This window comes from Anolis sagrei, chromosome 2 (genome assembly GCF_037176765.1).
Source record: "Anolis sagrei isolate rAnoSag1 chromosome 2, rAnoSag1.mat, whole genome shotgun sequence".
In the NCBI taxonomy this organism is placed as follows: domain Eukaryota; kingdom Metazoa; phylum Chordata; class Lepidosauria; order Squamata; family Dactyloidae; genus Anolis; species Anolis sagrei.
Genome location: NC_090022.1, coordinates 99,986,366 through 100,002,421, shown reverse-complemented (window position 1 = coordinate 100,002,421; position 16,056 = coordinate 99,986,366). Strand labels below are relative to the sequence as shown.

General features: G+C 43.3%; 1 protein-coding gene across 1 annotated transcript in view; it reads left to right on the top strand.

Annotated features, from left to right (window-relative positions):
* Positions 1-16,056, top strand: part of NSG2 (neuronal vesicle trafficking associated 2) — a 78,959-nt gene that overhangs the window by 33,332 nt on the left and 29,571 nt on the right. The window contains exon 3 of the mRNA XM_060765121.2: positions 10,737-10,856. Coding sequence (XP_060621104.1) covers positions 10,737-10,856 — 120 coding nt within the window. The remainder of the gene's footprint in view (positions 1-10,736; positions 10,857-16,056) is intronic.

Here is a 16,056-nt window from a genome sequence, read left to right as displayed (position 1 = left end):
TGTAGCCCAGGCAGGAAGCCAAAATTCAAGAAACAGCGGGGACCAAAGTGTTTGCTGGTTTAACCACAATTAAGTTAGCACACCCTGTAATTGATGGTGGTGCAGCAACTGCATTGTCTGCCAGCTTTCAGAGTATTGCTTGTTGATCTTTTAAATCCCATTTATACCTGGGAGAGAACTTGCTTTCTGAAGAAAACCTTTCCACAAACACATTAAGTCCCAAGCCATATTCCTTCTTAATAAGAGAACATGTCCACAGAGAAGACAACTTTAAAAGAATTCCTCATTCTAGATCAAGATCTGCACCCAACTTTGTTGGGAGTTTGATAGGGTTCTGCAATCTCCAACTGTATTTTCCCAGTCACTTATTTTGTTGTTGTTGCTAGTTCATCTGCCCTCAATAGGTGGATAAGCAATTATTTTGTTGTTTGATTTGGTGTAATTATTATCATCTAATAATTACAGATCACTGTGAGTTATTACTATTCGAGAATTTATTGGGTACTTCTGATTGTCCTCAACCTTATCTTTGACTCTGTAATTTTTAAGGATATAAATCATTGCTATGTTTCTGTGTCGATAAGGCAAATAATAATTTTAGCAATTTTCTTCTATTGGAAATAGCAACTTTCTCAAGGCTCCACTAACTATTTTTTATGTATATAATTTATTGTATATGTGTGTATTGGTATGCAGCTTTACCATAAGTCTTTGCTGTGGGAGAAGCTGCAGGCCATGTGATCAGGACTGGACTTGTTCAGGACTCAGACTCCATTTTAGAACTCTATGCCTTTATAAGACTGTGGGAGAAGTTTTGCTTTTAAAAAGAGGAACTGTATGCTTTAGACTTCAATAGGAACAGAAGCCACTAGACTCCATTGGGCTTTCAGACTAGACAGAGACTCTATTAGACTCTCAGAACAGAGAGATGCTTTGGACTATGGACTATTGATTCTAATCATGCCCTGTGCTTTTGCACATAAAACAGCAATATTTTCTGTGCAGGAAATGCTAGATATAGTTGGGGGCTTATTCTATACAAAATTCAAGCATGGATATTTTTGTGTAAAAACAAAAAAATATTGTAGGAAGCTTAATTTTTATTACAGAAAATAATATTTTTGCACAAAAATAATGTTTAGGCTCAGAAATTCAGGTTTTCATGCAGAAAATGCTCTTTTCTATAAAGAAAACATTTTTTGTGCAAAACTATACATATGAATTTTGTAGAGGATGGCTGAACTGCAAAATGGTCAGTCTGGTATTTTTGTTTGAGTTACTTGATACTTGTGGCCCATGTTTTTAACCATTTTGAACATTTTAATCTCAAATACTGAGGGCTTAAAAAGAAATAAAAATAATAGATGTGCAAAAGAAGATGACTTTGTGTATGAAACCAACTGGGCATGTCAACTTTCTTGGCTTTTTAGAACTGTGTCTTATTAAATTAATAATTCATAACTTAATTTTAGAAAACCTTTTGCAGTTCTTGATTAATTTAGTTTTATTAAAATGCATCAAGTTGGCCCTTTTCATTAACAAAGTTCCAACTTATTACATTTCTTAATTTGATTTTAATTGGGAAGTTGCTCTCAGTGGGTGGAAGCTGAAAAATGACTTTGTCATTGAGGAATCCCAGTGGTTCACTCATTATCAGTTCTATTTTTGTGAGTTCTCAGTCAAAAGTGATCAGGAGGACTGCTAACCAAAAAAAGGCATTTCAAGCAAGAGATCGCAAATTAATGTTTTTAGAATGATGTGTAATTTTATTGGCAGCAGCTATTATTATTCCTTTTGGATCATGAACAATTCTAAAGCAACTACATTTGAAGCACAAGTTCTATGTGAAATATAAACATTATTGCAATTCTAATCAACCTGATTATTTTATCTGATGCATGAGTCAGAATAACTAGCATCCTATGAAATCAAGGAATTATGTACTTGGGATTCAGGCTAGTTCTAAATAACAGTAAGATAAGCTATATCTCTATGGAGAGTAGCAGGTAGGGATTAAGCATACAATTCCTATGTCCCAATGGCAGTACAGTTCCATCCACATCTGCAGAGAAGTTATACCCATTAGGTTCAGTGTGGACTACTCCTCATTAATTAGGTATAGGATTATAAAATAGCTGTCCCCTGCCACATGTTGCTGTGGCCTAGTATATGTATATGTGTTTTTTGTGTGTATATATTTGTGTATATGTGTATATAAGTGTGTTTGTGTATTATTTATTCCGGCCCAAAATTCACAATAATAGATTGGCAACCTCCAAAGATGCTAACAACCCAAGGAAAAATCAAATCCGGCCAAAAATTTATAACAGAACATTGGCAATTCCAAAAATTGAGACCACAATTTGGCCCGAAATTAGTAAAGACAGATTGGCAGCTTCAAAACATCCTCCTGATAAGATACAACTGAGGTGCCAGGATGGTGGTCCCTCCAGGTTAAAGGTGGTGCTGTTCAATGCCAGGTTGGTAAATGGAAAAACTGCTATTATTAAAGACCTAATTCAAGAAGAACATGCTGACTTGGCTTGTATAACAGAGACCTGGTTGGACGAAGGGGGAGGGGTTAATCTCTCCCAACTCTGTCCACCAGGTTACTCTGTTCAGCACCAACCAAGGCTTGGAGGGTGGGGAGGAGTCGCAGTGGTCTATAAGGAGTTTATCCCTCTGATCAGGCATCCCATCCCACAAACATCTTTGTTTGAATGTGCCAGCTTTAGGATAGGTGACCAGGACAGGGATTCTGTTAGTGTACCGACCACCCCGCTGCACTACAGTCTCCCTACCTGAGCTAGCGGGAGTGGTCTCGGACATGGCTTTGAGCTCCCAATGGCTTTTGGTCCTGGGAGATTTCAATGTCCATGCCGAGGCCACTCTCTCGGGTGCGGCTCAGGACTTCATGGCCGCCATGGCAACCATGGGCCTGTCCCAACTAATATCTGGTCCCACCCATAGTGCCGGGCACACTTTGGATCTGGTTTTTGCGCAGGGAGGGGATGAGGATGACGGAGTGGAGGAGCTGTCCATCACTCCATTGCCATGGACCAATCACCACCAGATCAGACTCAGACTAACTGTGCCTTCTAACCTCTGCAGGGGTGGTGGACCCATTAGAATGGTCCGCCCCAGGAGACTTATGGATCCAAATGGTTTTCTGACGGTTCTTGGGGATTTTTCCACCTCCGTGGCAGGCAACTCTGTCGATGCTCTGGTCTCTTGCTGGGACAGTGAGTTGACCAGGGCAATTGACACAATTGCTCCGGAACGTCCCCTCTCGAGTAACCGAGCTAAACCAGCCTCTTGGTTTACTGAGGAGCTGGCAGCGATGAAGCGAAAAAAGAGGAGGCTAGAGTGCGTGTGGCGCCAGAACCCCACCAATCCAGCCCAAACACACCTGAATGCCTTTTTAAGGTCCTACGGTGTGGCAATAGCGGCAGCCCAAAAAAATCTATTACAGCCAATATTGCATCCGCGAAGAATCGTCCGGCTAAGCTTTTCCGAGTTGTCAGGGGCCTGTTAAATCCGCCAAAATGCGAGACCTCGGATAACTCGGTGGCCCGCTGTGAAGCATTTGCTCGATTCTTCACGGATAAAATTGAGCGGATTTGGTCAGGCTTTGACGTCATGTTAACAGCAGTCTCTGGGGATGTAACGAGAACATCTGCTTGTCCAGTTTTGTTGGATTCGTTTCAATTGGTTCAGCTTGAGGATGTGGACAGGATCCTTGGAGAGGTGTGACCCACCACATGCATCCTAGACCCCTGCCCATCCTGGCTGATAAAAGAAGCCAGAGGGGGTTTGGCAGAGTGGGTAAAGGTGATGGTTAATGCCTCCTTACAGGAAGGAAAATTTCTAGCGAGCTTAAAACAAGCTGTTATAAAACCGCTGTTGAAGAAACCGTCACTGGATCCCACTCAATTTGACAACTATCGGCCAGTTTCCAATCTCCCCTACTTGGGCAAAGTCATGGAACGTGTGGTGGCAGCACAACTCCAGGGGTTTCTGGTAGACACTGATTATTTAGATCCGGCACAGTCTGGCTTTAGGCCGGGACATGGAACTGAGTCAGCCTTGGTCGCCTTGGTAGATGATCTTTGCAGGGAGCTTGACAGGGGGAGTGTGTCCTTGTTAGTTCTGCTGGACCTCTCAGCGGTCTTCAATACCGTCGATCACGGTATCCTTCTGGGGCGCCTCATGGACATGGGGCTCAGAGGCACTGCTCTGCGGTGGCTCCGATCCTTCCTTGAGGGACGATCCCAGAAGGTGTTACTGGGTGACACCTGTTCGGCCCCACAACTGTTGTTGTGTGGAGTCCCACAGGGTTCAATTCTGTCCCTGATGTTATTTAACATCTACATGAAGCCGCTGGGGGAGATCATTCGGAGTTTCGGAATGAGGTGTTATCTCTACGCAGATGATGTCCAAATCTGTCACTCCTTCCCACCTATCACCAAGGAGGCTGCCCAGACCTTGAACCGGTGCTTGGCTGCTGTGTTGGACTGGATGAGAGATAACAAATTGAAATTGAATCCAGACAAGACAGAGGTCCTACTGGTCAGTCGTAAGGCCAAACAGGGCATAGGGTTACAGCCTGTGTTAGACGGGGTTACACTCCCCCTGAAGACGCAGGGGGAGTGATCCTGGACTCATCGCAGAGCCTGGAACCCCAGGTCTCGGCAGTGGCCGGGAGAGCTTTTGCACAACTAAAACTTGTGCGCCAGCTGCGCCCGTACCTTGGGAAGTCGGACTTGGCCACGGTGGTCCACGCTCTTGTTACATCCCGATTGGATTACTGCAACGCACTCTACGTGGGGTTGCCTTTGAAGACTGCTTGGAAACTCCAACTGGTCCAGCAAGAGGCAGCCAGATTGCTCACCGGAGCTACATACAGGGAGCACACCACCCCCCTGTTGTGTCAGCTCCACTGGCTGCCGATCCAATTCCGAGCACAATTCAAAGTGCTGGTTTTGACCTACAAAACCCTATATGGTTCCGGCCCAGTGTATCTGTCCGAACGGATCTCCCTCTACGTCCCACCTCGGAACCTAAGATCCTCTGGGGAGGCCCTGCTCTCAACCCCGCCTCTATCACAAGTGAGATTGGCGGGGACAAGGAGCAGGGCCTTCTCGGTGGTGGCCCCCCACCTGGGAACTCACTCCCCGGGGAGATTAGATCGGCAACGTCCCTTCTTTCATTTAGGAAAAAGTTAAAAACCTGGATATGGGACCAGGCGTTTGGTCATTCTGGCAGCTAAAGAAAGACTTGATGACGAGCTGGAACTTGACGAGACGGAATGGATCTACGGAACTCCGAACGCTGAGCCTAGGATTAGCCTACTACTGTGTTTATTGTATTGTTTTGTATTGATGATTTAATTTTTAATTTGTAAATGTTTAATTGCTTTTATATGTGTATGTATATGTGGCAAGGCATCGAATTGTGCCTTTCTCTGTAAGCCGCCCTGAGTCCCCCCTTGGGGGTGAGAAGGGCGGGATAAAAGTGACGGAAATAAATAAAAATAAATAAATATGTGATTTTGCGCGTGCATTGTAATATATTTTTTATTTTTTGCTTTTAAAGTCCCTTACGCTGTGCTTTTCAGGGTTTTTATGAGTGATGGTCACTTGTTGGTGTATTTATTTATTTATTTATTTTATTAATGCGCTTGTATACCGCTAATATCTCAGCCTAAATCGGCGACTCATTGCGGTTTACAACACTTAAAAAACAACAATATTCAGTTTAAAAGCATAAAACACATATACAATACAAATTATTGGGCCACCAATAACCATCCAATGCATCTCGTAACTGGAGTCGCAATCCAAATTCCTCGTCTATGATTACCAGACCTTTAGTCATCATAATTCATTGCAACGGATTAACCGAATGCTTGTTTAAACATCCATGTCTTCAATCTTTTCCGAAACACCATCAGCGAGGGGGCTGATCTTACCTCTATGGGGAGGGTGTTCCAAAGCCGAGGGGCCACCACAGAAAAGGCCCTGTCTCTCGTTCCCGCCAGCCACACTTGTGAAGCAGGCGGGATAGAGAGCAGGGACTCCCCAGAAGATCTTAGGGTCCTGGTGGGCTGATAGGTTGAGATACGTTCGGATAGATAAGTTGGGCCAGAACCGTTTAGGGCTTTAAAGGCCAACGCCAGCACTTTGAATTGAGCCCAGTAGCAGATCGGCAGCCAGTGGAGCTGGTGCAGCAGAGGAGTTGTATGCTCCCTGCGCCCCGCTCCTGTTAGTATCATGGCTGCCGCCCGTTGGACTAATTGGAGCTTCCGGGCTGTCTTCAAAGGCAACCCCACGTAGAGAGCGTTGCAGTAGTCAAGACGGGATGTAACCAGAGCGTGGACTACAGTGGCCAAGTCAGACTTCCCAAGGTACGGTCGCAGTTGGCGCACAAGTTTTAACTGTGCGAATGCTCCCCTGGTCACCGCCGAAACCTGGGGTTCCAGGCACAGCGATGAGTCCAGGATCACACCCAAACTGCGAACCTGCGTCTTCAGGGGGAGTGTGACCCCGTCTAACACAGGCTGTAACCCTATACCCTGTTCGGCCTTGCGACTAACCAGGAGTACCTCTGTCTTGTCTGGATTCAATTTCAATTTGTTCGCCCCCATCCAGACCGTCACAGCGGCCAAGCACTGGTTCAGGACCTCGACAGCCTCCTTAGAAGCAGGTGGGAAGGAGTGACAGAGTTGGACATCATCTGCGTACAGATGACATTGGACTCCGAAACTCCGGATGATCTCGCCCAGCGGCTTCATGTAGATGTTAAACAACATGGGAGACAGTATTGAACCCTGAGGAACCCCACAAGACAAAGGTTGTGGGGTTGAACAGGAGTCTCCCAGTAACACCTTCTGAGACCGACCCTCGAGGAATGAGCGGAGCCACTGCAGAACAGTACCTCCAAGACCCATCCCCGCGAGGCGTCCCAGAAGGATACCGTGGTCGACGGTATCGAAGGCCGCTGAGAGGTCGAGCAGCACCAACAGGGACACACTCCCCCTGTCGAGCTCCCGACGCAGATCATCCACTAAGGCGACCAAAGCTGTCTCGGTACCATGCCCCGGCCTGAAGCCAGACTGTGCCGGATCCAGATAATCCGTGTCTACCAAGAATGCCTGGAGTTGTGAGGCCACCACACGTTCCATGACTTTGCCCAAAAAGGGGAGATTGGAAACAGGCTGATAGTTGACGAATTGAGTGGGGTCCAGTGATGGTTTCTTCAACAGTGGTTTTATCACAGCTTGCTTTAAGCTGGCTGGAATTTTGCCCTCCCGAAGGGAGGCATTAACCACCACCTTCACCCACTCGGCCAATCCCCCTCTGGCCTCCTTCAGAAGCCAGGATTGGCAGGGGTCTAGGATGCATGTGGTAGCTCTCATTCCTCCAAGCACCTTGTCCACATCCTCGGATTGAACCAATTGAAATGAATCCATCAAAACCGGACAAGCAGATGCTCGTGTTACATCCTCAGATACTGCCGTTAATATGGTATCCAGTCCAGAGCGGATCAAAGCGACTTTGTCTGCGAAAAACCGAGCAAAGGCTTCGCAGCGAGCTGCCGAGTCATCAGGGCACCCATCCTGAGTGGCGGGTTTTAATAGGCCTCTGACAACTCGGAACAGTTCGGCCGGACGGTTCTTTGCAGACGCAATAGTGGCCGTGAAGAAAGTCTTCTTTGCGGCTTTTATTGCCGCGGCATATGCCCTTAAAAAGGACACAAACCGTGTTCGATTTGGCTCGCTCGGATCCGAACGCCACACGCTCTCTAGTTCCCTCTTCTTTCGCTTCAACGCTGCCAGCTCCTCGGTGAACCAAGGAGCTGGTTTAGCTCGGCTACTTGAGAGGGGATGTTCTGGAGCGATCGTGTCTATTGCCCTAGTCATCTCCCCATTCCAGAGAGCGACCAGAGCATCAACAGGATCACCAACCGAGGTGGCGGGAAATTCCCCAAGAGCCATCAGGAATCCATCCGGATCCATAAGCCTCCTGGGGCGGACCAGTTTAATGGGTCCTCCACCTCTGCGGAGGTTGGGGGGTGCAGTGAGTCTAAAACTGACCAGGTGGTGGTCGGTCCATGGCAACGGAGAGATGGATAACTCCTCAACACCGCCACCTTCCTCCCATCCCTGGCAGAAAACCAAATCCAATGTATGTCCAGCACTGTGGGTGGGGCCAGATACCTGTTGGGACAGCCCCATGGTTGCCATGGTAGACATGAAGTCCTGAGCCGCTCCCGATAAGGCAGCCTCGGCATGGACATTGAAGTCCCCCAGCACAAGCAGCCGTTGGGACTCCAATGCCAGGTCCGAGACCACCCCCGCTAGCTCAGGCAGGGAGACTGTAGTGCAGCGAGGTGGACGGTACACTAACAGAATCCCTAATCTGTCCCGGTCACCCACCCTCAGGTGGACGCATTCAAAATTTGTTGTCTGCGGGATGGGGGCCCTGGTCAGAAGAATGGAGTCTCTATAGACCACTGCAACTCCGCCTCCCCGCCCTCCGGATCTCGGTTGGTGCTGCACAGAGAAACCTGGTGGGCAAAGCTGGGTTAAATTTACACCTCCCGCTTCGTCCAACCAGGTCTCTGTGATGCACGCCAGATCTGCCCGTTCATCCAGGATTAAATCCTGGATGAAAGTTGTTTTACCGTTGACAGATCTGGCGTTCAACAGCACCACTTTCAATTCGGTGGGACCGCCATCCTGGTTACACCGACTTACCATATCAGGAGACCGATTTGGTTCAAATTTGTGTTCAAATTTGGTGTCAGTTTGCTCAGTAGTTTTTGAGTTATGTTAATCCCACAAACTAACATTACATTTTATATAGATAGGCAGATTACACATTTTTCTACTCAATGTTCCGTACCATTGGCTGCCCAGATGGAAGTGTGGAATGATGCCAGAATACGGGAGAAAGATGCAGGATATGAGAGAAGGGTAGGGATCCATTTTGATCAGGTGCTCCAAGTAATACTTACTTTCACCCTTAAGTGAATTAGACATTGGCCTTGTTGGTCAGAACACAGCACCTTGAAGCAATTGTTAAAGAAGGTGATGATGTCAGTTTTGGTAATACAGGTAAATACATCTTACTTTGGTCTAACGAAGGCAGGATGCAGTTATTTCAGAAACAATGCAGGAATACAACTGGGTTTGGGACTCCCGTATATCTCCCAGAAACCCTTATCCATGCTGCCTGGGTGGTTTTGTGTTTTTTCAAAAAAGAAAGATATGCACTAATTGAAGCATCAGATAAATTCACATTTCCTACTATTGTCTGGAAGATATTGGAAAGCTAGGAGAACAGTTCAGGGTGTGAGTAATATAGTCCACTACTTGATGTAGGGGGACTGATAGTTACTTTTTGTATTATGCCATTGGCTAAAATGCAGTTGCAAAATGCAATTATAGCTAATGGACATTTGTGTCCACTGGCAACAATTGCATTTTTCTTTCCTGGAAATTTGGCCAGGGACTGGCAGCCAATGACTTTAAGTTGTATTGACTTAGGCAACCCTGAAGGCATAGAGAAATTGAAGGTGAACACAACAGATCTTCCTTCCCTGGACTGACCCGATTTATTGTTTCTTCACACTTGACAGGGACCAAACAATTAGGAATCTCTTGAACATAATCTATATCACTTGTGCTGTATTTGTCCATTCAAGACAAATGTCATCAGGTTCTGATGACATATTTACTCACGCCCCCCAACATTTCATAGTTGAAAACCAGGACATGCGGGAAAGCAACATCAGAATGTGGTCAAGATAGCAAATTTATTAATGTATTAATGAGCACACAAGCCAGGATAGGTTATAGTAGTTTGCTTTTGCCTGAGCCTACTGGGAAGGACAAGGCACTTCTCTTTCCTCCCTCTCTCCTCCCCTCTGCTGAATCAACTGTGCAACCTACTTTTGTCCTTTGAAGTCAATTTGCAACCATTGTAGGGCCCTTCCACACAGCCATATAACCCGGAATATCAAGGCAGATAATCCACAATATCTGTTTTGAACTGGATTATCTGTGTCCATACTGCCATATAATCCAGTTCAATGTGGATTTTATACAGTTGTCTGGAAGGGGCCGTAGTAAGCTAAGAACAAAGGAGGGAAGTGGAAAGAGGAGAGAAAACAGATATTATAAAAGCAGTTGAAACCGTAGGATGACAAAAAATTAATCAAGATTGTTCCTACCAAATCATAATTTATTTATTTATTTATTTATTTACTTACTGTACTTGTATACCGCTGTTTCTCAGCCTAGCTGGCGACTCAACGCGGTTTACAACAAAATACAACGGTCAACAGTATACAATTTAAAACCATAAAGACATAATACACAATATTGGCACATCAATAACAATCCAATACATCTCCTGACTAAAATCGTGATCCAGTTTCGTCATCCATATTACCAATCCTTTAATCATCACATTCATTGCACCGAATTAACCAAATGCCTGTTCGAACATCCAGGTTTTTAATCTTCTTCGGAACACCATCAGCGAGGGGGCTGATCTTACCTCCATGGGAAGGGCGTTCCATAACAATTAGCTTGTGTGCTTATCTGATTGTGATATTGAAGAGTTCACATCCATGCCATTATTTGGGGTGATTACTTAAGGGGGACTTAAAGGGGGAAAGAACCTACTTACTTTGTTTTGAAATATTAACCTGTCCACCTTTACTTTCAGGTGATTGTGAAAACAAGAACAGAATATCAGCCAGATCAGAAAAACAAAGGAAAACTCAGGGTGCCCAAAATTGCTGAATTCACAGTCAGTTTCACTGATGGTGTAACAGAAAGATTAAAGGTAAGAAATGCTAATTGCTTGCTAACTAAGCTCTGTGCTAATTTTCACAGGGTATTTAACAGATGACAGCTGTCACAATTTTGCTTCAAAAATAGCACAAGTCAAGGCCAAAGTACCCATTAAGTTGGAGTTCTGGGACTGGGACTTTTAACTTAATCTTCTCTCCCGCCCCCTTCAAAGGCAGCTGCAGTCTGAACAGGAGCCATTTGTGTGTGTGTTTGGGGGGGGGGGGGCTGGATGTGTTTGACCCTCCCTTTGCTACATTTTTTGGGCTCTGTCTATTTGTCATGAGTCATGGGGAAACATTGTAGAACAAGCACTGACTTAAATCAATGATAGGAGGGAAAATTGGTTCAGGTCACATAGTTCAATTCTCCCTACAATGTATCCCAGATCCATATCACCTTGTCTACTTCGATATCCATATAACAAGGTTTCATTGGGAAGTTGGAAAAACCATCACAGAACTCCAGAGGAATGTTTAATTTGGCTCATTCATTGTCTTGATCTGATTCATCTGTTTTAGTGGTTTTTCTTTGCTGCCAACCATGTACAGTGAAAAGCACTTGGCTTTCACAATAAAAGCCTACAACAGAATTATTTTTTGAGGGGAAATGATGAACTTTGTATTGTCAAAGAGTTTGTTGCTCACCTCCTGGGTGCTTTTAGCTTTAGCCCAACCCCTGCAGAAAACCTATTTCATTCCTTTTGAATTTCCGAAGAAAGGTAGTTCAGTGTACATTTGTTAGAAAACAAACTTTAAATTTAATCTATAGCTTGTTCTCTTCATCTCTTTTCTGGTGACATGGATTCAATGCATTTATCCTCATCCCTGAGTCCCTTCAGAGATGTGGGATGGTATATAAATATATTATTATTATTATTATTATTATTATTATTATTATTATTATTATTATTATCTCAAACAATTTAGTTAAATGAAGATAAGGAAACAGACATACATAAGCATCAGATTAGTCCTGTGCCTACTCTTTTAATAAGGATAACAATGTAAAAGGACTTAAATTCAAAGAATGTATGCTTCCAATTCATAAGCCTTGACAAAGCACCATTACTTGTGTTAGGCAGCAGTAGTAACTTTGTCTATGATAGTTTCTCAGAAAACTTAATTTGCATTTGAACAATGGCCTCTATGACTTATTTGCTTGTTTTTTATGCAAGGCCTATTGTATTCCAACAGGCTTACTTTGAAGTATGCAGGTGATGTGAGGGTCAGATCAAACATATGCTTTGAACTCATTAGCCTGGGACTCATATATTCCATTTCCTCATCCTTAGTCCTTTCAGTGCAAAGTTTTGAAACTTCTGTTGCTCACATATGAGAAGAAGATGGTATCTGGCCTAATTGCCTCATTTGGCCCACAGTTTCCCATACAGTTCACAGCAGTGTCAGGCACACACCCCTCCCAGCCCATATGGCTGGCCAAGAGGGAATCCACAATTCAGGAAAGTTACTTTTTTTACTAATGCTCCTAGAATCCTCAGCCAGTGAAGATGCAAGTTGTAGGATTCTGGGAACTGTTGTCCCCCATATTTCAGTGCACTGATCCTTAGCATCTTCCTTCCCCAATAAGGTGTTGAAGCATCTGTACAGTTTGGGATAAATAATGCTTCTCTCCTCCTCTATCCTTCTGAAGTTGGAGGAATGAGATCAAGTTGTTAAAATGCTTGGATGTTAGAAAAGTATTGTATGCATAGTAAATGTATCATATCGTTTTTACATACCACCATCAAAATGTAATAGTCTCAGATAAAAATCTCCTGATATGAGCCTACAGAGGTTTTAAGATTTTTAGGGGAAGACTTCTTTTTTGTGTGTCTCCATCAAAGGCATGTTTGGGCTTTAACAAAGAGAGGGCTTTCTTGGTGGCTGTTCCCAGGCTGTTTGCAGATGGGGTCCTTCTGCTAACAGGTAAAGATCTATGTATTTAGGCTGGCTTTAGATTGGGGAAGTTGTTCTTCCCCACTAGGGGCTTCATCAGACTACTGTTTTAAAGCAGACACCCCCACATTCTTAGTGTGTTCTTCCTTCTGCAGAACTCTGGGAAATGTAATTTGGGAAGGCAAGGACCTCTCTAGTTGGGAATTCTAACCCTAACCCTAACCCTAAACGACATTTTCCAGAGTTCTGCAGGAGGCAGAAGACACTAAGAATGTGGGGGTGCCCACTTTAAAAAGCAAGTCTGATGAGCCTGTAGATTTTATTTTTAAATGGCTTCTACTGTTGGGAGAAAAAGGAATATAAAACAATGACAGTTCAACCCCTGTATCTGTGTGGGATACATTCCTGACTTCCCATGGAAACAAGACACAATGGATAATAACAAACTATATTGAATGACTTCTCCTGGAAGCTATCACAGAGTCATGTTGGAGGACCTAGAACATTCCTAGGGCCCTATATCCTGGGATCTGGGATATAGGGCCTGTCTGGAAGGGGCCCTAGAGGTATCCTATCTAGGAATTTAAGGGTATCTTCTAGCCGAATTACGATATAGAATCACTTGGACAACCTAGGAAATTCCTAGAGAGGAATATTTTCTCAAATGTGGGCATATGAACTTGTGGGTATGGTATTTATACTGTAAATCAATAAATATTGTATACGATAACTATTATTGTTCAGTCTTGTGTTGTTTATAATGTGTAGCTTTTGGAATTGGATAATGAAGGAGGGAGAGAAGTCTTGCTTCCTCCGTCCCCATTCCTATTATAGAAACAATGATACACATAATTCTCTGCGTGAACAGTTTGGAAGGCAGAAGTGAGGGAATAATGAATAAATATGCCATCTACAGTAACTAAAATGGTAAAGGAGTAAATTACATAGTCTTGTACATATTTGAAAAAGGCAAGCAGTGCCTAAGAAATGGAATTATGATCACCATTACAGTAATAGCAGTGTGCTATCATCCATTTCAGATCTGTAATCTAGCTCCAGGATGCTTCCACTATAGCATGAGGGTTAATGCAGTTTCCAGACCAACACTGAGCTTTACTCACTGAGATCAAAACTCTTATCACTTACTGAAACTATGAAAACAATTTTATTCATGGGGCTTTTAATACTCTAAAAGGTGTATTATTTGTTTAGTTTTGAATATGCTTGTTTAAGAATTGCTTCATTTCATATACATATAATGCCTCTTAACTTCCCTTCTACTGACATTTCAAACCTACCACATATATATTCCAGTTCCTGTAGTAGCTTTGAGTCTTGTTATGATTTCTTTCCCTCCATCAGGAATAGAAGAACCCCTGAGTCTCCAGATGAGAGCTAATGAAATGTTACTTTGTTAACATTACAGCAGGGAGAGGAAGGCCATGGGGTTAACCATGCACCCACCATCCTCCTTCCCATGTGATGGGAAGGGAAGGGTGGGCCAATAGCTACAGGTGCCCATCATTTCAACTCATCAGACAGGGGAAGCATCAAAATTGCACTAAAATGAAAGAAATTAGTGCAAAATTTACTTATATAATGGGCTCAGCAACATTAGGCATGACTTCCATATGCTGAATCAGGGTGCCAGTTTTTAGATCTCTAGGAAGCAGAGAAACAGATATTGTACACCAAGCTGGAATGTAGCATTCACCTTATCAGATGATCTTGGCCATACTGGCAGGAGAGAGAATTCTGAGAATTGTAGTTTAAAAATATAAACTTTCCCAAGCTCTTTTGGAGTAAGGATTGCTATTCCAAGATATTTTGGAGTAAGACTCTTACAGTCCCTTACTATAGATTCATAGATTCATAGAATCATAGAGTTGGAAGAGACCTTGTGGGCCATCTAGTCCAAGAAGCAGGAAAATTGTGTTCAAAGCAATTGCTGGTTGTGTATTTCTTGTCTTTATCTCCTTATCATCCATTCTTCCTACCATACACAATGATACTAGGGACCTAAATATTTGAATATTTCATTCATCCATATAAACAATACAGTCCTTTTCTTGCCACTGTGTATGAAAATACACATTTTTTCCTTATTTGCACTGAAAGACACACATCCCCCCCCCCCCCCTGCAGATCAGTTGCTCTGTATCACTTGCACAAGTGTGCCTTCAAGTTACCTGTTGACTTGTGGCAACCCTGTGGATTTTAAAGGGTTTTCTTAGGCAAGGAATACTAAGAGGAAGCTTTGTTACTTCCTCTGAAATGTATGCTACAGCATCTGCTATTTTTTGGTGATCTCCCATCCAAGCACTAGTAGGGCTGATCCTGCTTAGGTTTCAAGATCAAATGAGATCTGGTGCCTTTAGAGCATTTAGGTCCTGGAATACTTAGAGAAGGCAAATACCAAGAGAAAATCGAACAAAATTCCTGTTCTTTCTATTTTTTTACCTGAGAGCTATGAATATCATTTCCATCCCTAATCATTACCCAGGACAGCAAATAAAAGCAATGAATCTGCCAGGTGGTAGAGAAACATGAGTTGTTGCTGAGATCAACTGCACATGAGTTCATGTGTGGAAAGGAGTTCTTTCCTTCACTTCCTTAGAAATTCACTTGTAGGATCAATGGTTGTTCTTCCTTGACCTTACAGCTCCATTTTCAAGCCATTTTTGTTTCCCAAACCCATATGATTTTGATTCTGTGCCCCTCAATGTCACTTACTAATCACCTGTCATCACTACTGAAAGTGGATAAGGCCACGAGCTTCTCCTGTCTGTTTTTCATAAAGGCTCACATGTATCATATTAGGTTTGTGGTATTACTTCCTGACCAAAAATGAGTTGAGATAATAGATTATATTTTATTACCTCCTTTATTTCTGGATTTTTTTATTACTCTTCATTTTTATTCCAATGCATATTTTAGGGAAGTTATTAAATATACCTCCCTCTGGTTATATGCATAATCTGTTATCTAGAGCTGATGAAATCATTTTGCATTTGTGGTTTTTTGGGAGGTTTTGGTAGCAGGAAGAATAAATGCTTAAAGACTTTATGAGCTCAAATTTTTGCTACATATTAAAGAAAAAAAGAAAGAAAAGGAGACAGACATTTTTTATTCCAGGGTACATGCCTGCTTGAGCTCTCCAGTGAGCAATGTGTTAGAAATTTCATTTCCACCTTCCTGTAATAGAGCAGTTTGAAAGAAAGAAAATGAAGTGTTTTTATAGACATACAGACTACATTGCCATCTTTTCTAAATTGGTATATGAGTGAGCCCTATAGA